Below are 22,587 nucleotides of genomic sequence, written 5' to 3' on the forward strand. Positions count from 1 at the left end.
TATCTCAGTCGATCTACAATTATCACACCCCGTCCCAACCCAAAAGAAAACACAAGCGCTTCTCAAGCTGACAGGCTCCTATAGTGTATTCCCATCCGCCCAAAAGTCTCCTGGGGCAACACTCTCTTGTGTGCCCAGTCGCTGAAATGCTTGCAACACCTCTTTATCTACGTTGACCGCAAAATTGACTTGGAAACTTTCTTCACCTCCGCATGAATTAACAAATTGACCCAGTCTCTCCTTGATGAAGTCGAAAGTGTGCACGCTGTGTACCGGATCAGAGCTTGAATTGATCCGCTTTCGTGCGTCTTCGGGTCCTTCGAATTCATTGCCTTCAGACGGCCCCCAAATCAAGTTATCACCAGCGTCGTCACGACCTGTAGACATTTCTGAAACAACAGAAGTCCACATTGCAAAGTAGTCTTGCAGTTTGTCTAATGCTAGCACATTCATTGGCGCAGGAAGCTCGAGCAAACGTGTGAGGGCCAGACACGACAGCTTTTGGCGGTCAATATTAGCCATACTGTCGAAGTGTTGGAACCACTCCGTCCCAAGCCACGACCAGACTTCGCTGGCGTTACCAACCATGCTTAGAATTGAAGTGAATATAGCAGGATCGGCAAGAGCAAGTCGCGCAAGAATGGTGAAGTAATCGGTCTCCACCACATCATCAAGTTTAGGGTATTTGCGTTCCGGTCCGACAGTTTGATGAGCCTCCCATGCATTACGAAGCCCGGAGATAACTTTCTCGATGATACCAGCTTCGAACAGATCTTTCGCTACAAGTCTGACTCCTTCAGCTCCTCCAAGCTTTTCCGCGGCACGTATAATACCTTCAACGATTGAGGTTACCAATCCAGCAAGTTCCCTCTTCTTAACGCCCAGTAGACTAGTCATATACGAAACAAGCCGAAGACGCACAGTATCACCCAACATTGCTTCAGGAGCTAGAAGAATATACGACTCAACAATAGTGAGGACAATTCGAAGGTTGTCTGAACCGATTTCGAGAAGTGGGAACGCACAATCTGCCAAGGCGAGTACCTCTTGAGAGGCGGGCGCCGAAGTTTGTGTCAAAATTGTACTCCAGAGATCCAATGCATCCTCAAGTAGATACACTTGCATTTCTGACCCTGGTTCGACAGCTCGGTGAATGAGTGGTAGAATCATGGCATGATATCGCTGAGCTTGGTCCTTCATTGCGGTTACCAAAGTCGATAGTAAAGTTAGAATCGCTTGTTTCATTAGATGTTCGTCTCCGGATGCCTCCCAAAGGTCTGGCAAAATGGAGACAATATGATCCGCGAATGGCGAAATGTTGTTCTCTAGGCGTACAGCAATCATTCTTATGGTTTCCAGTATTGCCATTTTTGTTTCTGTATTTTCAACCTCTTGTATCAAAGCCATCATTCGAGCAAGAAAGTCTGGAGCGTATGGTAGGAAGCTTTCTGCAATGAAGCTAAAGTCTTCCACAACAGCCTTGAATTGTCTGGCAGCAGTGACCCTCACAACATAGTCATTCGTTTCATCTTCCTTGTTGAGCAGATGTTGAAATATCTGGTATACGAGAGTCCTGTTATCTTCAGCAATCTTGATCGTAATCCACTGCCCTATTAATATAGCAATACGTCTCCGAAGCACCTTATATCCAGGACCCGATTGTCTAACATCATTGACAAGAGTTGAGGTCAAAAACGAATCAAAGTCGAAATTTTCGTAAACGACCGGCGCGGCGAGTCCCATTGCAGTGTAGACGGCGTCTTTTGTTACAACAGAAATTTGCTCCGTGCCTGCCACAGACTGGAAGAATGACAACAAGGGATCTACCAAGAGTTGTTTGTAATTGAGGACCAGATCCATGAACAATTTTTCCGAACATGGTCGTACTTCGAATTCCCAGGTGTCCCCGCCACCTTCCTCTCGGATCTCCCATTCATCTTCATCTTCTTCCCACGCTTCAAGATCAACCTGGCGGAAAATGAAGAACTTTGTCACGATGATGTTCGCCATCTGGCGGACAAGATCTTCTGTAAATAATTGTGCTTTGATTATTGCCACACCCTCTTGCTGTTCCGCCTTCACTTCCGGGTTTCGATACTTGAACGACTGCGCTGGACTGAATACCATCTTCAAACACGATCGAAGCAGTGTCAATCCTTTTAAGCAAAGCTTCTCCATGACCGGCCGCTGAACTTTCATGTTTGTGTCTTGGTCTGTAGCCTTTGCACTGAAATCTTGAGTAGCTGAGCCATATGACTCACCGAAACTTTCCACCAATCCCCAGTATGACCTTACTAGATCGAGAGAGCTGGGCAGGAGCGCGAACGCAGCCGGATGTAGGGTTGACATTTGTACATGAAGTTTTGAGAACTGTATGAGATGCTTTTCAACGAGCTCTTTGGCAGGAGAGACTATTATAGGCGGGTCTCGGGATACCATGTCCAGGAATTGACCAAACTGTCGTTGTGAGAGTTCCCACATTTGCTGGACATCCTTTGAATGATTTGGGTAGTCATATCCAACGATTAGAAGCCGTCGTAAAATCTTGATAGAGTATAGGCTGTTCTCCATAGCATCCACAGCTCCTCCTTCGTCTTCACCGTTACCGTTCAAAAACGCCATCCATTCATCAATTTTTTGGGTATAAATTTCGGTCAAAAGGTATACGATCTCTGGTGTAACCGATTTGAGGCTCGTTTGCGATGTACGCAGTCTTGCAGTGGATAGTTCCTTGATAACTTGTAACATTATCAGCATGCCTCTCTTCAGATGCGTTTGATTTGTCTGGTTGGCTTTCCGCAGAACCTCGATCAATGTTGTCAAAACATCCGGCCAGTCCAAAGGATAATCGATCCGAACAACTTTGGAAACTACTAAGGCATTTTGTAAAGCAAATCTTGTGTCCGGTTCTTCGATGCCTCCCTCTATTAGTCGCGAGCGTACTTCGTTCTTTTCTTCTTTCGTGATGGCATTTGGGGCAGCCTTTCGCCAGTATTTATCGATTCCATTCTTGAGCTGGATAATCGCGAGGTAACGAACTTCAGGAGGAAGTGATTTGTCTAAATATACTGCCTACAGTGCCACCATCAAGTCAGTGCGTATTCATTTAGCTGTTGGAGGGGTTGTTCTCATGCCTGCAGTAATGGATAGTAACCCCGCTGCGTTTCCCAAGCTTGAAGCTGCGCAGCGCCTGTCTGGATGTGTACTTGTTGCGATGAGCCTGCAGACTGGAGAGCCAGGAATACCTGTTGCGGGGTCAAAGGAACAGCTTCCCCAGGAACCTCAATAGCAAACGCCATACTGGAAAAGTTGAAATGGATTTGGAAAAAGCGCGGTTGTTGGGAATTGTTGGAGACACAACCGCGTCTGTGCTTTCGTTTGAAATTGGCTCCAACATGGATCGTTCGCTTACCGTAATGTTGCGGGCGCCATCTCGGGAGCCTCCCGCCGCGTCCTTCTATCTTCTCTCATCGAAATGACGAACAGACACCGTATACCGCAATAATTGGCGATGATTACCTAGGTACTTTGGTTATATTACAAAATCTTTGTCGAAAACGGAAAACGCTATGCTCGCTAGCTGTCTATTTTATTGAGTCTTTGACCAGTGTTCCATCTAATAGCGACCTAGCTCCCAGTACGTCGTACGGTCCGTATGAAGCGCAGCACGTCCTAAGCTTTTTAATCTAACACTACCATTTCCTCCATCCCTATTTGCTGCTCCAGTCCGAAGCAGAAGCTGAATCATCTCTCCACGACCTATACTAGAGGCTACCAAGTCCGCCAAAATATTTATATCTTCAATATCAACCGACACACCCGCCTCAACCAAAGCCTCAACCATACACACATTATTTTTCTTAAATGCATTCCTAAGCATCACCTTGCTGATATTCTCATAGCTTGGATCCTTACCGATCTCGTATCCATGCCGTATCAACATCCGTATAATATGCGCGTGTTCCAGGTCTTGGATCCTCAGATCTGTAGGTGACGGCTGTACTCCATTTTTCTCAGCATGATCCAATAAGACTTTCAACACATCCTCATAGCCTTTCGTAATAGCGATATCCCAAGCGTCAAGATTATTCAGAGGAGAAGCTTGCCTCGGATCAGCACCGTGTTCCAGAAGTAAAGCCGTCATTTTCGCGCTGCCATACTGGGCTGCGATTTGCAGATATGAAGTTTGAGAGGGTAGGTATAGTGGGTAGGTTTGTATCTCAAATCCCTCTTTCACCATCACGGAAAGAGTAGCTGTATTTCCACCTATAATCGCTTCTCGAATGAGAGTGCTTTTCATAGTTTCTGAGCAGACACTTTCGTCTTTGTATGCGTCTAAAAGTCTGGTGAAGATATTCGCGTTTCCGCTATGAGCGACCGGTCGCAGTAACAATTCGATTTTGTGTCGGGCTAGACCTAGACTTGAAATGGTGGGCTCTGGCGCCAGCATGATCTTTTTGTTTATGTGGAGATCCAAAAGGCTGATGAGATGATATGCCTTCTTCGACCATATTTCATCTTGGGTTTGCCATTCCGCGCCTTTTTCCAGGAGATACTTAACTATCTCTATTCTTCCGAGCCTCGCAGCTTGAACTATAGGATGTTTGAAATAGAGACTCTTGAAGTCAACTGTTGCCACTCCAGATTCGATGAGATTTCTGACAACATCATGTCTGTCGGCAACAATAGCTATACTCAAGTCCGTTTGAGATTGCTGGCTTCGAACAACTTCGTAGCTCTCTTTTTGCGGAATAATGTTCAAAGAGCCATCTTTTACACGTTGCATTGCACGGAGACATAGCCGGTGGAATCCATTTGAGTCTCGTTCTCGAAGCCGGCCAATTTGAGGAGCTGCAGCCTCACAAACATCACGACAAATCTTCAACTTTGCCTCCTTAGTTTCCGAAGCGAAGTCCGGGAGTCTCTCGATTGACTCCTTTATGTGAGATAATACCTCATGGTTGGGCTCATGTTCCATTTTTGTCTGAAGTAACCTTCCTGCCAGCTTCTCGTCGAAAGTCTTGAAGTCTCCATATGATAGGGAGTACTTTTCGAGTACTTCGTCAACTATCCCATGGCACCTGCACGTGTAGTCGAAACATATCTCAGCTGTGATCGAATCATAAAATAGTCCTTGAATAGTTAGCAAACATAGTTCTTGTCAATAGAGGGGAAGTCGCACGTGACACTTGTCGTAATCTAACTGCTTTCCTGACACCGATAGTTGCTAGAATCTCAGCAATTATCTTTGTGAATAGGTCGAAAGGTAGACTTGTTAATGTTAAAATTGACACTCTCTTAGCTTCCGGTCTAAACGGTAGGGTTTCTAGAGCCATAATAAAGTTTGATTGTGAGGTCCGGAAATAAGTGTGTCACGAGACTCAAATAATGAATAACACAGTCGTAGTATGCAAATTGTTGGAGACTACGGAGGTCATTTATCTGATAGTAAAATGAGTATTCATTTCTTTTGATGAGTAGGCAGACGCGAAAACGATCTGTTGAGTTGGAGATGTTGTTCGAGTGTAGTTGCCTGGCAATGGGGTCCAAGCGACATTTTACTCTAGCCAATCATGTGAGTGCTAACCAATCGTACCGGTGGCGTGGGAAAAAGAATTGGCAGTTGAAACATGATGTTTAGTCACTCAATTTGACATTTTCCTTCCGATGAGAATGATTACAGTGGGGCTTTGTCAGAAAAGTAGTCACGTGGTACAACCCGGCATATCAAGACCACATGCCATGTATATATTAGAACGTGTTGAGGATATGATACATGAGGAACTTTTTCCGCAACTTTCTCATCACGGTTTTACTCAAAAACATTATGAAGTTTATCCGGATGTGAAATAAGCATTCTCATTATAATACATCTTCATATATGCTCGCACCAATTTTTCGAGATTTGGAAATTCAGATACAACTCTCGATTCCAGAGTGCTCAAACTATTAGTCATACCAAAAAGGCAATCGAGCAATGCGTATATCGTCCACAGAAACGATCAAGTAGCGCCCGTATTCAGCGGCTCAAGGTTGTAGTGATGAGCTCTTTGTCCTCGGACCAGTATCATTGGTATGGTAATTATGGAGAGGACAGCCATTGAGCGGTAACTCTCCTGAGGTTGTCTGTTTCCTACAGCGCTCTGCAAAGTATACCCACTTCCACTTAACTGCTCATCCTTCAACACCGCTTGCTCAAGCAATTAAGCATCTTCCGCTTTCACCCCGTTTATCGCATGTGCCTCCGTTTTGGCCCTGGCACTTAAATTCTTCTGTCTCTTAGCTTCCTCCGCCTCAAGTCCCGTCTTGGTTGTCTCATGCGAGGTCATCAATTCCTTCTTCTGAATGCCAAACGAGATGACAAGACCAAGGAAGCAGATACCAGTATATAATATCCACATTTTAGAGAGTGCATCTGCAACTGCGACTTGGTAGATTGCAAGTTGTGGTGGAGTAAAAGTACTCGAGAGATCAGAACCACCAATTGCACCGCCATTGAGCAGCCGGGATACTATATCGCGAGGAATACCAGCATTAACAAGATCGCCGTAGTGTCTATGTAGAACACCCTGGAAGACTACTTGGCCGAAAACCACGCTGTTTGCCGTAGCGAGGTTACGAATAAAGTTCAAAGTCCCAGTAGCGACGCCGATGTCTTCGGGAGCCACCAGAGCTTGCACACAGATGACAAGAGTTTGCATATTAGCACCAATGCCCCAGGCGAGAAGGATTTGGAAAACGACAATTTTGCCCCAGTTACGGTCGGCACCAAACAGAATCATAATGCCAATTGCAAGTGTCAATAATGCCATTGTTCCTCTGATAATCCAAAGATATTTTCCAGTCCTTTGGATGACGATCCCCATAATTATGCCACTTGCAGTGAACGAGATAGCCAGAGGTAGTAACCAGACACCGGAAAGGATTGGCGAAGCGCCAAGGACGCTTTGAAAGTAGAGAGGCAAGAAGAAGACTGGGGCGATGAAGCAAGCGCCGTGACAGAAGACGACGCCGAATGTAGATACGAGTGATACATTTCCGAATATACGGCGAGGGATGATAGGGTATTTAGCGAAGCGCTCGTAAATTCCGAAAATCGCGTATGTAACAAGGCCGAAGAGGATAAGGCAGATGACTGTTACAGATTTCCACGGGTAAGTGACACCGCCAAAATCCAGACCAAGGAGGAACATAAGGGTTGCACCAACGATGAGCAACGATCCGATCCAGTCGATGGCCTTGAGACCAGCGATGAGGGGAGTCTTTGGGTTGTGGATGTGGAGGAACAGGAATGTGATGATGAGAGATAATCCGTCGAATGCTAACAAATTAATCAGCGAATGCACCTAGGAAGAGGTTTATTTGGCATTTGGACACGAACGTAAGTTGAAATAGAAGCACCACCTCCAAGAGACGTACTCGGTAAATGCACCACCGATGATAGGTCCGACAGCTGTTGCAAATGCCCAAACCGCTCCATATATACCATAGAAGAGGCCTCGTTCTCTATAATAAAACAACGCATTAATAACGAGTGTGTAGCAAATATTGTCTGGATCGATGAATAAGAAAGGATTGATTGTATGACGCACCTTTGACTGAACATATCTCCCACTGAAATCTCAACAAGTGTGATGATCCCACCTCCACCAAGTCCCTGCACCGCTCGTCCAGCGATAAGCATCGGCAGACTGTAAGAAAGTGCAGCAACTAAACTTCCGATGAGGAAGATGAAGTTGGCGATGAGTAGAATGGGCTTTCGTCCAAATATATCGCTTACTTTACTCCAAAATGGCGAGGAAGCAGCAAGAGCGAGGAGGTAAGAAGATCCGATCCATGAGTAACCTGAGTCCGACGCCCCTAAGTCTTTGACAATTGTTGGTAGAGCTGGAGTAATGATTACCGCGTCAATAGCAGCGAGAAAGACCGAGAGACATAGTGCTACTAGGATGAGAGTAAGTTTTCCTTTACTCATCGGCGGACTGGATGTATCGTCTGGCGTCTCTGAAGAAACAGCATGGTCACTATTTACTTCAGTGCTGCTGTTCATATCGGAAGGGCTTTTAGGCTTGTCCAAGGAGTCGTTTGGGGTAGATGCCATTGCGTATGTTGGGTGAAATTGAATGAAGAACGGCAAAGTTTTGGTTCAAATGTAAGAAAAATAATTCAAAACGTAGAAAGAGAAGATTTGTTATGAAATAGGAAAGCACTTTTAAGAAGTGAAATCGATTTGTGTAAGAAGACATGAGTATGCGGTTACTTACTCGGAGATCGGATACTTTACGAAAATGGAAGTGTCCGACTTCATCTAGCCGAGATTTCCAGCAACTCGGCAGACAAAAGGCAAGCCGAAGATATGTATATGGCCGACAACGTTTCCGAAATCTTTAATGACGTATGTCGCATTTTGGATTAGCAGGTTTTGTGGCTTCAATTTTAGTAATAGGAGTAAACCCAAGTATAAGGTAATTGGTAGTTGCTCTGTGGCATGTAACTAACTTGACGCGAAACCGCAACGCAAGTTACCAGTATGACTAGCCCTTTTGAGGTGTCTGAGAGACAGCCATTACTTACCGAGCCACGAAGCGTGGCAAATAGTGACGAAGTTAGTGCCTTTGGAGAATTTCCATCACCGGGCAAGAAGCAAAGAAATGTTTCGATTGTTCGAGCAAGATTAAAGTTCATATTTCCAGCACTAGCTATTGGGGTTAGTATTTTCTATCAATTGGAAGAGACGATTTTTAACGTTTTTCTGGTAGATTTTCTTGGCTGCTGGCGACCAAACAATTGTCGTATCCAGTTATGGTCGCATAGGAAGTGATCTAGATGAGTTGGATAAGGTAGCGTGGCTAGCCACTGCGTAAGTATTGGCTTCCCTAGCATGCGTGCTCTTGCAAAAAAACTTATAGTAGAATCTACCTCCTAATGTTTTGCGCGAGGATTTAGGTACCTTTGCACCACAACTGCGTTTCAGCCTTTATACGGGAAACTCACGGATATTTTTGGCCGAAAAGCTTGCCTTCTTTCTGCATATTGTATTTTCGGACTGGGGGCGTTACTCTGCGGTCTAGCCCAGAATATGGATCAGCTTATTGTTGCAAGGGTGCGTTACCCAGAATTGTGTACCCGACCGAAAGGTTCTCAGTACTGACACTCTGCGCCAAAGGCTCTGACTGGTATCGGTGCTGGAGGCATTATCACCGTCGTTTCCATTTTGCTTAGCGACATTGTTACTCTAGAAGAGCGAGGAATCTGGCAAGGTTATGTGAATATGGTATTTGCATGTGGAGCGGGCGCTGGGGCACCACTTGGTATTCGAGACCAATGCCATATACCAGTTCCGTAATAGGCTAACCAACCCATGTAGGAGGTATTTTGACAGATGCAATCGGTTGGAGATGGTAAAGAACTTTATTAGTCCCCAGTAAACCGCCCTGTGAGAACGAAAATTACTAATATGCACATAGGGCTTTCATCGCACAAGCGCCGCTGTGTATGATTGCGATTTCTCTTGTCGCTGTATTGCTGCAATTACCAACTGAATCTCACCACCAGAAGGACGAGCAGAAAACGAAAATAAAGCAGGTTGACTTCTTGGGAGCGGTTAGCCTGATTGCCTGTCTGGTATTACTGCTTGTATTTTTGGACACGATAGCATCAGATAGAGCCAATCATTTGGTTTCATACCTCTGGCTGATCAGCAGCGCGGTATGCTTCGTCGTCTTTTTATGGGTAGAGAATAGTTTCGCGCTCTACCCGCTGACACCACTCCGCATCCTCTTCGGAAAGAACTTTCTCGGAGCATATATCGCCCTCGCGTTCGGAAATGTTGCCTGGTATGGAATCATTTTCTACGTGCCGTTGCTATATCAAGCAATTGGTCATCTCTCGGCTTCTGCGGCTGGAACTCTACTGTTGCCAGGAATCGGCTCTGGAGTTATTGGAGGCTTTATCGGCGGTACTATACTGAAACGACGGGGGGCCACCGGGTTTTCCTCCCTGGCACTAGCATCATATCCCCTGGTTGCAATGGCAAGCGTAGGCGTTGCTCTAGGAGCAGGCTTCTTTGCGAGAGACATACCACTGACTGCCATTGTCCTTGCCGTAAGCATTAGCTTGTTCGTTGGTGGGCTAGGCAATGGTGGAGGTATGGCAGCTACATTGGTAGTTGTCATTGTCGTAGCGAGTCCAGAAGACCAAGCCGTCGCAACGGCTTGCGTATATCTGTATCGCCAACTCGGAACCACCATTGGTCTAGCCATAATATCACTTGTGTTCCGGCGCGTTTTGGCATCCAATTTGATCGATCGGCTGGTAGACGCGCCTGAATTAGGGTTGGACACGGGCGAGGTTCTCAAAGGCGTGAGCGAATCTTTGGAGTATCTTGATCAACTCCCAATTAAGGGTCGCATAATCGTGGAGGCAGCATACGGAAAGGCTTGTAGGGCTGTCTTTTTGGTGTGTGCAGGATTGGCTATCTGCGCATTCATTAGTTCGTGGTTTATCAATGAGAGCAGAGTCGAAGGGCAAGAGCGCAATCGACCAGAAGAATATGGATCCATAGATGAAGAAAACGGTGTAGGTGGAAGTTTAAGGAGTTGAGTTCATTGTGAAAAGAAGAACCTGCATATCAAGACATGATCCGATCAATCATTTCCGACCGTTGATAAGGTATCACAACGGACCGCGGTACACAAAATCGCGAGATAAAGGTGACGATTATCACGTGACAGCGATTTCTCCCTTTATTGGTATCTTTCTAGGCTCGCAGGAGACAAAGTAAGTGGCAGTCGGCTGATATTAAGATGATCAGGATGACGAAGTAATACATATTCGTCAATAAAATTGACAAAATTAAATAGAAGTTTGCACAAGTTTCCTACAACTTATCTTGTCCACCACGAGCTTACTTGGACTAGATGCTTCGTGAATGTCGATTTCCTTATTTTGAACTTATTCCGTGAAATTCGAAGTTACGATACCTCAGTAAATCTTGATTTGAATTGATATTACTAATAAAATATAACTATCTTGGCCGTGAGATACAAGTTTGAAGTTTCCCTGCTCATTCGAGTTTGTGAATTTCAAAGTCATCCATGGAGATGAAAATTCAGAACGCACACCCCGGCAGTCCTAGACTTTGTCTAGGCCGTATAATGGTTGTGTATATTGACTGAAAGTTTATGTGACAACCCGATTCTTAGAGTCTTCAAGACAAAGTCACATAATAAAAGACTCATAATAAAAGACTGAGTTTAATAGTAACACAGTGCTTTACAAGTCTTTTTGGTAAACTTCATTCCACCGCAGACATCCAACACAACAAGACTCCAATTTAACGCCTGTTGATCAATTTCGTCACAACTCCATTCTCCTCCTTAGCCAGTTCTAAATCGTGCGTACTAAAAAGCCACTCATATCCACACTTCTTAATACCTCCAACCCATTCCAACATTCCCATCCTCCCTCCTATTTTGTCTCCTAGTCTCGACTCGAGGAAATCGAAAAGCTCAGTTGGAGTCAAGGCCGCTTCGCTCGGGTGATGTTTGAACTCTACCTCTGCATCTTTGGTAGGTAATCCATCGACGGCCCCAGAGATGATCCTTTGTGCAAGGTTACCAGTATTGATAACATCAAACCGACCAGCCCATGTGCTACGCTCTGGGATTGCACCAAGTTTTGTGGTAGATCCGATGAGCGCTTCGAGAGCAGCGAGGTTGGTTTCATCTTCATTGGGTTTCGACCGGGGTGTAAAGCGATGTATCGTCACCGGTATACCGAGCTCAGTTCCGGCGTTCTCAAGGAGGACTTCACTGGCCCACTTTGATGCTACATAGCCTTCTTCACCAGTATTCGGCGGTTGGAAACTTTGAACTGAAGCTTCGAGCTCGCCATCAATTGATTCATCAAGAAGCAAGACGCCACTAGTTGACATGAACTGAATTGGAACTTTTCTGGGAGCCGCAATAGCTACCAATTCCTTGCTAGACAAAACGTTTGTCCCACGTAGCTCGTAGTAGGAATCCCAGAATGAGCGGCGAGCTCCAGAGTGGATCACCAAATCCACGTTAGCCGTTAGATAATTTACCATATTCTGCGTGAGGCCAAGACGTGGAAGAGAGAGGTCGCCAACGTGGACCACCACTTTGGGTGATGATGAAAGCGGGACGCGGGATTTGGCATGGGATAGATTATCAGCGCGAATGGCCACGCAGTGAATGGTTTGAATAGCTGGATTCGAGATCAAGTCCGCCAAAAGATATGGTCCAAAATAACCAGTTGCGCCAGTAAACAGTACGATTTTCCCGGTTTTATTTTCGTCGGTGTTCGGGGCGGAATTAGCAATTTCGACAGTTCCACGGGTTATTGCTGTTTCTTCGTCCCAGTCAATGAGAGACACCACTCGAGAAGCTTTGATTCTAACAGCCATTTTGGATAATGAACTTATATCGAAGAGTTCGAGAAGTGGTATGGAGACATCGAAAGCGTCACGGATACAGGACTGAAGTTTGACGAGAAGAAGCGAGTTCCCTCCAACAGTAAAGAAGTCGGTGCTTGATTCGATACTGAATAGATCTGAGAATTCTGCGGGTAGGATTTCACGCCACGTTTCAGCTAGCCTTTCTTCCATGCTGCTGAGTTCGGCGGAGTCGTTGGATGAAGTAGTGAGGGTTTGAGGAAGCGGGAGCCTTGCAATGGCTGACCGGTCTTTTTTACCATGAAGATTCTTTGGGAAGGATCCGACTGGTATGGCAATGTTTGGTATCATGTATGGTGGCAGAGGTAAATCTGCCAAAAGCTTGGCCAAGTAAGAGGCGGTGTCTTGTGGTTGCTGGGCGCGCTCAAACATTACGCGGGCGATGAGAATTTGTGTCTCTGGTCGCATTGTTATCACCGCATCGTACAGTACTCCGTGAGAGGCGTTGAGAAGTGTGGTTTCAATATCGAGTAAATCCACTCTGAAACCACGAATCTTGACTTGGCTGTCACCTTCACGGCGGCCCTCGTACATAAATGTTCCATCTTTCCGAAGGCGACCCATATCTCCGGTGCGATATGACATATTCCAGCCATTGTCCCAGTCCGCACTCGATTCGAACTTGTTGAGTAAGAACTTTTCCTCTGTCAACTCTTCGTTATTTAGATAACCAGCAGCAACACCGCAACCACCGATAAGAATCTCTCCAGGAAATCCTTGCGGCAATATATTGCATTGCTCATCAATGATGTATATGGAGTAGTTGGGATTCGGGACACCAATAGTAACAGGCCCATCTTCTCCATCGGTATGTAGGGGTATCTCAGCCATCGTTGCCGAAATGATAGCTTCTACTGGACCGTATGCATTATATAGTCGCAATTTCTTGTGATCAAGTTTCTTAAATTCTCGAACCAGCTTTCTTGTCAACGCTTCTCCACAAGCCAGAGCATGGTTCCAAGAGGTCGCTTTTCGCAGATCTTCCGCACTGGACTCAAGAACCCCGGAATACTCTGAGGGTGTGAGAAGTGTCCAGGTGATACCGTTTTCGAGAATTAGTTTTGCGAGGGTCACAGGATCACCTCTCGTTTTTTCGGGGACGACAACAACAGTACCGCCCATGGATAGGCCCGTGAATATTTGACCGATTGAAAGATCAAAAGAAAAGGCACTCTGCTGCAAGACAATCTCACGTCCGATGTCCCACGCGCGAACATAGCCTTCAATATGATTGGCCAAGTTCCGGTGACGAAGGACGATTCCCTTGGGGATGCCAGTACTTCCGCTCGTGAAAAGAATGAGGGCGGGGTCCTCGGCTGAAGCGTAAATTGTGCGGTCTCCTAACTCCCCTTTTGGAGCCGAGTTGCTCACATTGATGATCGAAGAGTTTGGAAGTTGCAGTTCCTGGGCCAGACTCGCGGTGGAATCGTCAGCAAGGATGACTTTCGGTTTGGCGGCAACAACTATGGCGGCAAGACGCGGCATCGGATTTATGCGCACCAAAGGGACATATACCGCTCCCGCCCAGAATATTGATATTACCGAGACGATCCAGTCTGGCGTTGAGTCCTGGAATACTGCCACAGTATCACCTTGCTTGACACCTGCTGTCAGCAATTGATTGCGTATGGAAAAGGCTTTCGCTTCAATGGAACGATACGTCAAGCTAATGCTATCACCGTTCGTAAGAGCAACGGCGTCAGGAAACAGCGAGCAAATTTCTTGCACGCGGTGTCCTAGAGTAGGACCCCATTCGAAATTAAGAGAAGGGCCTGTTCGAATTGTTAGCTGACGTTGATATAGTGTCAGAATACGCATCGTACCTTTGCTCAAGCTCAGAGCATCATCGATCCGTTTCTGCCCGTAGAGCCTCACGGTACTAGTAGAAACTGATTTATCGCTAACGAACTCCTCGAGCAGTGTTAAATAGGTATCAAGCAGCTTCTCCATCTCATCGACACCATACAGGTAATCCTGGCCAATCAAGGCAACAAGTGAGCCTGCTGTACCTTCGATGACATCTAGAGTGATATCATAAGCCGTCTCACCAGGATTTCTATCCGCAACCTCCCAAGTCATGTTGCCAAATTTGAGCCGTTCTTGAGCTCCTTGGTGATAATCGAAAAAGGCTTGGAAAAGCGGGCTATGACTTGACGAGCGTGGAAGGCGGAGAGCTGCAAAGTTTGTAATATTAGCATGGATTTTGGACAATTTTCACCTCACACTTTGCCGCGATCACAACAACTTTCTTTGATACAACGAGGGTGGCTTCTTACCTTGTAGTAATTCATCGAAAGGCACCCCAGCGTGACCAAGAGCCTCGTAGACTTTAGTACGTGTTTCTTTCAAGACTTCATCAAACGTGTCATTGGCAGAATTTTTGAAATATATCGGCAAAATATTCAAGAATAGCCCAACAGTTGACATGACATCGCTATCATGACGATTGGCATCTGCCAAACCAATGCAGATATCTGTAACACCAGTGAGGCGCATTAACATAACGCGGAAAGTCGTGAGATAGAAATGTGACGGCGTAACGTGTAGCTTTTGGCAGATTGCTTTAATGTCAGCAGACATTTTGACGTCTAGTCGTCGCTCAACGTAACTAGAGCCATATCTGTCTACGACTTTTCGAGACGTGACTTTGGAGACCGGGAGCAGAGGTAGGATGGTTGGGATTTCTTCAAACTCCTTTTTCCAGAAGGTCAACTTCTCTTCACGACTGCCTGGTTTATTGCGTTGTTCTTCCGCTTCGGAGAATGCAAGATACTGGAGGCCTTGTGGTGTAACACGGCGTTTATTATATGCTCGCTCGAGATCAGCAAGGAACGCTTCGAAGCCAACGCCATCCATCAGAATGTGGTGATAACCAAAGATAATAGTATGCGTCATGGTATCTTTAGAGAGAAGGATGATCTGCATCGTGTCTCCTTTTGCGAGATCGTAGGTGGTATAACGAACTTTCACGTACTGAGCTTTGATCTCCTCGTCCGTGCGAATATGTTGAGTTTTGAGTTCGAGTTTTGATGTTCTCATCAGACCTTGCCAGGCTATTTCTGTGGATTCCTCATCTGGGATGAAGCATGTCCTAAGAGCTTCGTGATTTTGAGCGACTGTTTTTACTGCCTTGAACATGTCTGCAACATGAAGGCGTCCTTGAATATTGTAACTGAATGTAACATTAGAGACTGTTTTGTCAGCTAGAATCATGTTCAGGAACCAGAACCGGGACTGTGCTGATGATATTCTGACACGACGTAGAACCTCGGGTTGTGGCTTGATATCTCCATCTGTGACTGACGATGCTGGACTTTCACGAATGGTGGCTTGACTGAGCGCAAGAGGACTTCTCGGCGTAGACGTAGTTTCCGTACTTGGTGTTTGAATCTGTGATATTGTATTAGTCGCTGTACAACCTATCCAGATACTTCACAAATGGACAATGTATAGGTATACGAATTTGCGACGAAGTGAATGTAGATTAGAGGAAGGATAGATAGTGCAGTATGATTAACAGGAGGGATACTCCAAACCAAAGAACGACTGGTAAATCGCAAGTGCACTTACAATTTCGTTTTTAGGATGCTCCTCTGGTGTAATTTTGGCAGTAGAGGATTCGCCAGTTTCTGGTTTGGTTTTAGCTACTGGGCCATCGGTGCCAATTCCCGAAAGCAATTTCTTCGGCATTTGCTCCACAGCAAAAACAGCGATATCACTTGTCGAAGCGCCACCTAATATTTTCAAAACAGCCATATCCGTGCTGATCTCATTCAGAAACCAAGATCGGATTTCGACAGCCACCAGTGAGTCGACTCCTAATTCGACCAATGCCGCATCAGGACGGAAGGAGTCTTCTGAGATCTGAAGTACTGCCATAATCTTGTTGGCAAAGCAAACTGTAAGGCGAGTGTTAATGTCAACTGGCAGATCAATAATGCAACTGAGATAGGAAAACTTACTTTCCATAACTTTGACAGCTTCTTGATGAGTTGTGGCTGCTGCTAACTGCGCGCGGGTAGAAATGGCTACCTTTTTCTCTCCGGAAATCTCATTTTGTTTCTCCGGAGGAAGGATCATATGAGAAAACCTGGGATTGGTTGCCCAGTGAAGCGTGTTTTCCTCATATTCTCTTGCATACCTCAAGCCAGTTATGAGATCTGGATTCTCGCCAGAGTTTGGAAGGCCGGCCATGATTGCTTGAGATATAAAATAGTGTAAATCGACTTCCGAGACAGGCAAGTAACCATACTTGATCAGTAAAGTCTCCATAACTTCACCAGCCCGTGTCAAAAAACCAACACCGACCACGCTGCCTAATTGTATGACGGAAGCAGCTTGTCCGCGGGACAAACGTTGCTTGACTAAAGATGTCGTAAAGGCATTAGCCGCATTGTAGTTAGCTTGACCGCGATTTCCAATGATCGAAGATAGGGACGATAAAACAATGAAGAAGTCTAAAATGTCGTCTCGGAAGATCTCATCGAGATGCGTAGTGCTATCAATCTTAGGTGCGAGCGTCTTATTGAACCCATCAATATCCATATCGAGGAACATTTGATCTTGCAAAACTACTGCACCATTAATTATGCCCGCAAGTGGAGGACATTCTCTTGAAATTTCGGATTTGAATGTGATCCACGATTGACGATTTGTTGCATCACTGTACGGCAAAGCGTTAGCAAAGTTAGATGATACCACCTAGACACTTTGAACAAGCAGAGAGGAAGAAAGTTTGGGGTGCTGGTCAATACTTACAATGCTCCAATTTTGATCTTAGCGCCAGTACTTTCGAGCTCTTCAATCCAAGCATGGTCAATTTTAGGGTTTCGACTTGTCATAATAACAGCACCAGCTCCACTTTCAACCATCCATCTACAAAGAGACTTGCCCATTTCAGCCGTCATTCCGACCAGCATATATGAGTGTTCCTTTTTGAAGAGCTTTTGGGGTCTAGGTTGAGCAATTTGAAGACCAAGCGAACCCTCGACTTTCCAATCAACCAAGGCCAAAGGATCAGCGTGCTTGGACTTTTCTTGCAGCTCCTCGAGTGACATGAGATGATGATGAGCAAACTCGCGGACAGTATCCATTTCTGCCAGCAAGTTATGGCTTTTCTTTACTAAAGATGCGAGATTAAACCCGTTAGCATTGTGAGGAAACTTTCGGTACGCTGTCGGCTGGTGGTGAAGAACGAAGTTTTCTCCAGTAAAAATTCTGCAAGTTGATGGGACACTGGCAACTGTAAGATCCATCAACCATCGTTGCCCAGAGGGTCCCAGATCAACAAACGCTGATGCGTCTTGTGGTATTAAAGACCGAGCAGCTCTGACTGATTGCCGAGTGTGTAAGTGAATCCAATCGCCGCCTACTCTGGTTGAGTCTCCAGTCAAAAATTTCACTCTAAAATCTTGAGCTTGCGATTTTCGGAGAAGAGAGGAAGCCAATAATGGTTCAGGGTCATAGACTAGAATTAAGTTATCGCAACCTTTCGCAAGATCCGCGATTCGGTCCGCCAGAACTTCCGCGAGCAGTGCTGCTATCCAAATCAGAGGTTCCTCGGTAAAATCTGAAATTGTGATCGTCCAAGCACTATTGACGGTGATTTCAGATGAAGACTCGTGTGCAAGTGAGACTACCCACTGATCACTACCCACCAGCTGGCCGATGACTAGTTGGAGGCAGAGACCGTTGTTATCAAGTATGGGTGTCCAAAGAGTGGAATATCTGACTCGGATCGCCGCAGTCTCACCAGGCAGGTCAGTAGGCAAAGCCTTGGGTACATAGTGTTGTTGAAGATGCCACGAATCTTCTTTCCTCGATAACGAGATCATGTTGTTGTGCCCAGATGACTGGGTGATTGTTCTTCTTTGACCGTTTAGTCTCTCATTGTTACTTTTGTGTGGCTTGACCCGAGGAACCCATAGTTTTCCATCTTGGAATCTTAATTCTGGTTCGGTGGTCCACAACAGCTGTTTTTTAAACTCGGGATCTTGCTCCCACGTATCTGTCATGTCTAGCCGGAGAAGAGCTTCAGATATCACGCGCGCGTGACATTGAGGCCTTTCAGTTATGTGGAAGTCGAGAACCTGTGCCCGGAGAGTGGGGAGCTCGGCTGAAACCGTGCGAAAGAATCCAACGGTCGCGTTCGAGTAAGGGTTTTGTTCTTCTTGTGCGTGTGTGACCCAAAGCAGGTTGTGTGTTGTCTCCACAAGCAGCTGCAAAGATTTCAATTGATTTGAAGTCAAGTCTTGAAAGACTGGACCGTCTAGGTCGAGAAAGCTTATTACAGTGGCATTTGGTGCCAAGTTGGTATCGAGGACGTCTTCCAGTGTGAGAACGTTAATAGTTTCATCGAATCTGTCTCCCAGCGCAGCCAAGACCTCTTCAATCAGGTTGGATGTGTCAAGGTCCTGCCCACCAAGGACGTAGATAGGATTCCACTCTCTATCATGAGCTGCAGATTGGAGCAGAGGTCTGCGGAGTTGTTCGATCCTATTGTCAATAGCCTGGGCCGCAATGACAGAGAACGGATGAGAATAGGGGTTGAGGCTGGGGGTTATTGTATCGACACCCGCAAATCCCGCCTTGCGAAGAGCTTGATTCCACTTTGATGGAGCAATGCAGGGAGAGTAACGGCGACCATCACCGACTCCCAACCACCACTCGGGCAGGCCTCCCATGGTAAATGTATAACGGAGAGACGTATTATCCGTAATCTCTTGAAGCAACAAGAAACCACCAGGTTTGAGAAGGGAGCGTGCATTTTTGAGGGTATCCTCCAAATCAGAGGTGGTATGAAGAACGTTGCAAGCAATGATAAGCTACTTTGCGTTAGCTTTTGAGAAACGCGGCAGAAAAGAATAAGAAGATAAGATCAATTGGCTTACGTCATAAGAGTTGGCAATATACCCTTGATCAACAGGTGAACTCCGGATATCCAGTGTTTTGAAAAAGAGTTTATCAGCTTCGTGGACAAATCGCGTGGCTGCATTTTCGAAATGCGCCCTCGATATATCAGTAAAGGTGTAAGATGAATAGGCTCCGTCTAGCCCACTTAGCACAGCCGCTGTGGATGAACCAGTTCCAGCGCCTGGGTTGTAGAAGAAAAGTCAGTCAATCTGGTCATTTACTAGCGGTCGATCTTGAATGATGAAGATGTACCTACCAATCTCGATCAAGTTCATTCTTGGATATCGATGTGCAATTTGTTTCACCACTCGTTCGAGATAGCGATTTGTTGCTGATAAACCCAAACTATTCGAGTGAAACTCGTCCAACATGCCATCAGATTGCATACAATCTAGCATTGATGCCTCCTTTCGTATCACAGCTGGCAAAGCCCTGCCAACACACGCACAAAGGCGAATATCGACTGCAGCGGGGTATCTAAACACGGTTACCTCATACCCAGAAATACGACTAAATAGAGAACAAACTTACTTTTCAATCAACGCTGAAATGATCTCATCGCTATCGTTATACCATTCTTTCTTCATTTTAGATTTCTTGCCATCTGTTCCTTGATCTAGAAAGTGAGTTATTGCATCCAAGAGATGTTTGTGATGATCTGAGCAGTTCTGTCGATCGAAAGGTGTAAGCGTATCTTCAAGCCTGCGCCAGTAGTAACACGCAATCCGCTCACAAGCTTCCGCTAATTCCAAGTCCTCTTTTGTGGCACGTTCTCTACCAACCGCAAGTTTACCGTCGGGCATCGACACTCCCCATTCGGTTTCAAAGAACATGGCACGATCATCCCGAGCTGGGCTTTCGAAGAACGATACCATGCTAGCCCCTTCGACTTGAATGACCGCACTGCTCTCGGCTTCGTTCGGGGTGGAGAATACAACATCCCCTCGCATCTCTCGCGAAGGACTGTCGACAAGCCAAGCGTCGAAAGCTAATCTCTCAGTGCTCAAGCTTTTTCTTTTCAGTTCCCTGTACAAAGAAGTATCGATAGTCACCTTCTTAACACTTGTGGGTAGAAAGAGTGACCAGAATCTACCGTCACCAGGCCAAGAGAATGCGCCAAAAAGTGCTTGAAACGCATGGTCAAGTAGCCCCGGATGAACAAGCAGTGATTTCTCCGATACTTTGGTAGCTGGTTGTTCGATGATGCCAGTGGTGTAATTCAGGCGGCGTTTCATTTCTGAAAAGGCTTGAAATCTATCAGTGTAGCCATAGCCAATACTGGCTAGCGAAGAATAGAAACGATCGATATCTATGTCGAGGAGATGGGGCGGTGTTGGTCCACGTGATGGTAAAGCAGGAACACATGAAGACTCGTTTACAACAACTCTGATCTTACCACTTGCGGCCTTCGTCAGAGCAACTTGATCGCGAGACAAATGTGCCGATATAGTAAAATCTGCTGTGATAGATAGTTTCGCGTCGTTTGAATCGTTATGAGTTGTAATATTTGAGAGGGTTGTGATTGTTTCCACTCCCGTCTTTTCATCGTAAAACACGATAGCTTTATGAATTACCAGATCTTCAATTTCAACAAGATGGATATCATCTCCGCTTGCCATAATTTGGCCAGCTTCGATGGCCACTACGAAAGGCAAGGTTAGGAATTGCTTTCACTAAAGAATCCGAGTTGAGCGCCAGAGATCGACTTACTTGAAACATATCCAGCAGCAGGATAGACCGTCTGGCCTTGAATTTGATGGCCTTCCAGCCATGGAATCTCCTGGATGCTCAAGAAGTTGCGCCATCGCAATTCATGCTCATCGCCTTCATCACACCTAACACCCAGCAATTCGTGTGAAGGTTCGGCCCTAGACCGTAAGAGTCTGCTCCTACGAGACTCATACCAATAAGGTTTGTCATGATCCCAAGAGTAGGAAGGTAAATTCTTGATAACTTTTGGAGTGGGAGGTGGAGTGTCGTCGCCATAAAGTTGGCTCTGTACCCCGTCAAAGTCGATAGCCGAGGCCCCTAGCGTCGTCCAAATGACGCCAAAACACGCCGAAATTGAGCCATGATCCCCGTTGCCTCGCTGTAACGTCCCGAAATAGGGGATGTCGACACCCAACTCCGACAGTGTTTGCGAAGCAGGCCCTTTGAGGGCTGGATGTGGTCCAACTTCGAGAACGGCTGAGAACGGTCCGCTTCTTCGAATTGCACCGGTGATCGCCTGAGAGAAGAGGACAGCATTCACCATATTGTCGCGCCAGTATTCTCCTCCAAGGGAACGATCAAGCGTGGCATCAGTTGGATCCATCCGCCTTCCATCGAGGACGCTTGAATACCAAATGCAATCACCACTGGATGACTTGGCTGTAATACCAGCGTCTTGAAGTGCCTGAACATATGGATCCGCGGCCGATTGCATGTGATGAGAATGATATGCTGTGTCGACTTTCAGGAGCCTTGCGAATGTCTTGTCTTCATCCAAAATGACCTTGGCCTGGTTGATTGCATTTTCATCCCCAGACAGAGTCACACTTGAAGAAGAGTTACTTGCTGCAAGACTGATTCGACCCTTGAACTGAGAAAGATTGCACAACTCTTTGGCACCATCCATTGAAGTTCCAACCGCCATCATAGCACCCCTTTCGCCATCCCGTCCTTTGGCCAGTTTCGCATAGAAGCCACGATAATACGCTATTGTAACAGCATCTGGAGCCGAAAGAAAGCCAGCGGCGTATGCTGCACCTATTTCGCCAGATGAATGCCCGACGACGGCAGAAAACCGAATACCTGCAGCTTTCAATATGTCAACCAGAATCACCTGGACGACGGTACACAGTGGTTGGGAGAACATTGCTTCCTGTAAGCGAGACGATTTTGCGTCTTTAGAAAGCTCTTCAACAATGTTCCAAGATGGACGATGGGCCTCTGGTAGATTTTGCAACGTCCGATCAAATTCAGTTGCCATTTTCTTTGCTCGCGGCAATGTGTCAATCAGTTCTCTGCCCATTTTGGCCCACTGAGCTCCTTGTCCAGTAAAGATTCCCAGAATCTTTTGTCGTCCAGAAACAGAGCGAGTCCCTAGCATCTCACTTGGAATGTTTTGGGTCATTTGGAGCCTCTGGTCGATTGCACTTATAAGTTCGTCAACACTTCCCGCCGAAATCGCGATTTTTACCGGTAAAGCAGAACGT

General features: G+C 46.0%; 4 protein-coding genes across 4 annotated transcripts; 1 reads left to right on the plus strand and 3 right to left on the minus strand.

The window, feature by feature from the left end:
• Positions 1-78: 78 nt before the first annotated feature.
• On the minus strand, positions 79-3,299 carry GLAREA_08446 (ARM repeat-containing protein; the record flags this gene model as incomplete). The annotated part of the gene is made up of 2 exons (XM_008090491.1): positions 79-3,072; positions 3,207-3,299. The coding sequence occupies 2 exons, from the start codon at positions 3,297-3,299 to the stop codon at positions 79-81; spliced, it is 3,087 nt and encodes a 1,028-aa protein (XP_008088682.1).
• A 317-nt stretch (positions 3,300-3,616) lies between these two features.
• Positions 3,617-5,336, minus strand: GLAREA_08447 (Ankyrin repeat-containing protein; the record flags this gene model as incomplete). Its single annotated transcript, XM_008090492.1, has 2 exons — positions 3,617-5,109; positions 5,183-5,336. 2 exons carry the CDS (start codon positions 5,334-5,336, stop codon positions 3,617-3,619), a joined length of 1,647 nt encoding a protein of 548 aa, XP_008088683.1.
• An 867-nt stretch (positions 5,337-6,203) lies between these two features.
• Positions 6,204-8,101, minus strand: GLAREA_08448 (MFS general substrate transporter; the record flags this gene model as incomplete). Its single annotated transcript, XM_008090493.1, has 3 exons — positions 6,204-7,321; positions 7,382-7,506; positions 7,593-8,101. The coding sequence occupies 3 exons, from the start codon at positions 8,099-8,101 to the stop codon at positions 6,204-6,206; spliced, it is 1,752 nt and encodes a 583-aa protein (XP_008088684.1).
• Positions 8,102-8,530: 429 nt separating this feature from the next.
• Positions 8,531-10,602, plus strand: GLAREA_08449 (MFS general substrate transporter; the record flags this gene model as incomplete). The annotated part of the gene is made up of 6 exons (XM_008090494.1): positions 8,531-8,707; positions 8,760-8,860; positions 8,947-9,103; positions 9,167-9,311; positions 9,368-9,401; positions 9,468-10,602. The coding sequence occupies 6 exons, from the start codon at positions 8,531-8,533 to the stop codon at positions 10,600-10,602; spliced, it is 1,749 nt and encodes a 582-aa protein (XP_008088685.1).
• Between the last annotated feature and the right edge of the window lie 11,985 nt (positions 10,603-22,587).

Source organism: Glarea lozoyensis, assembly GCF_000409485.1.
Source record: "Glarea lozoyensis ATCC 20868 chromosome Unknown GLAREA9, whole genome shotgun sequence".
NCBI classification, from domain to species: Eukaryota; Fungi; Ascomycota; class Leotiomycetes; order Helotiales; family Helotiaceae; genus Glarea; species Glarea lozoyensis.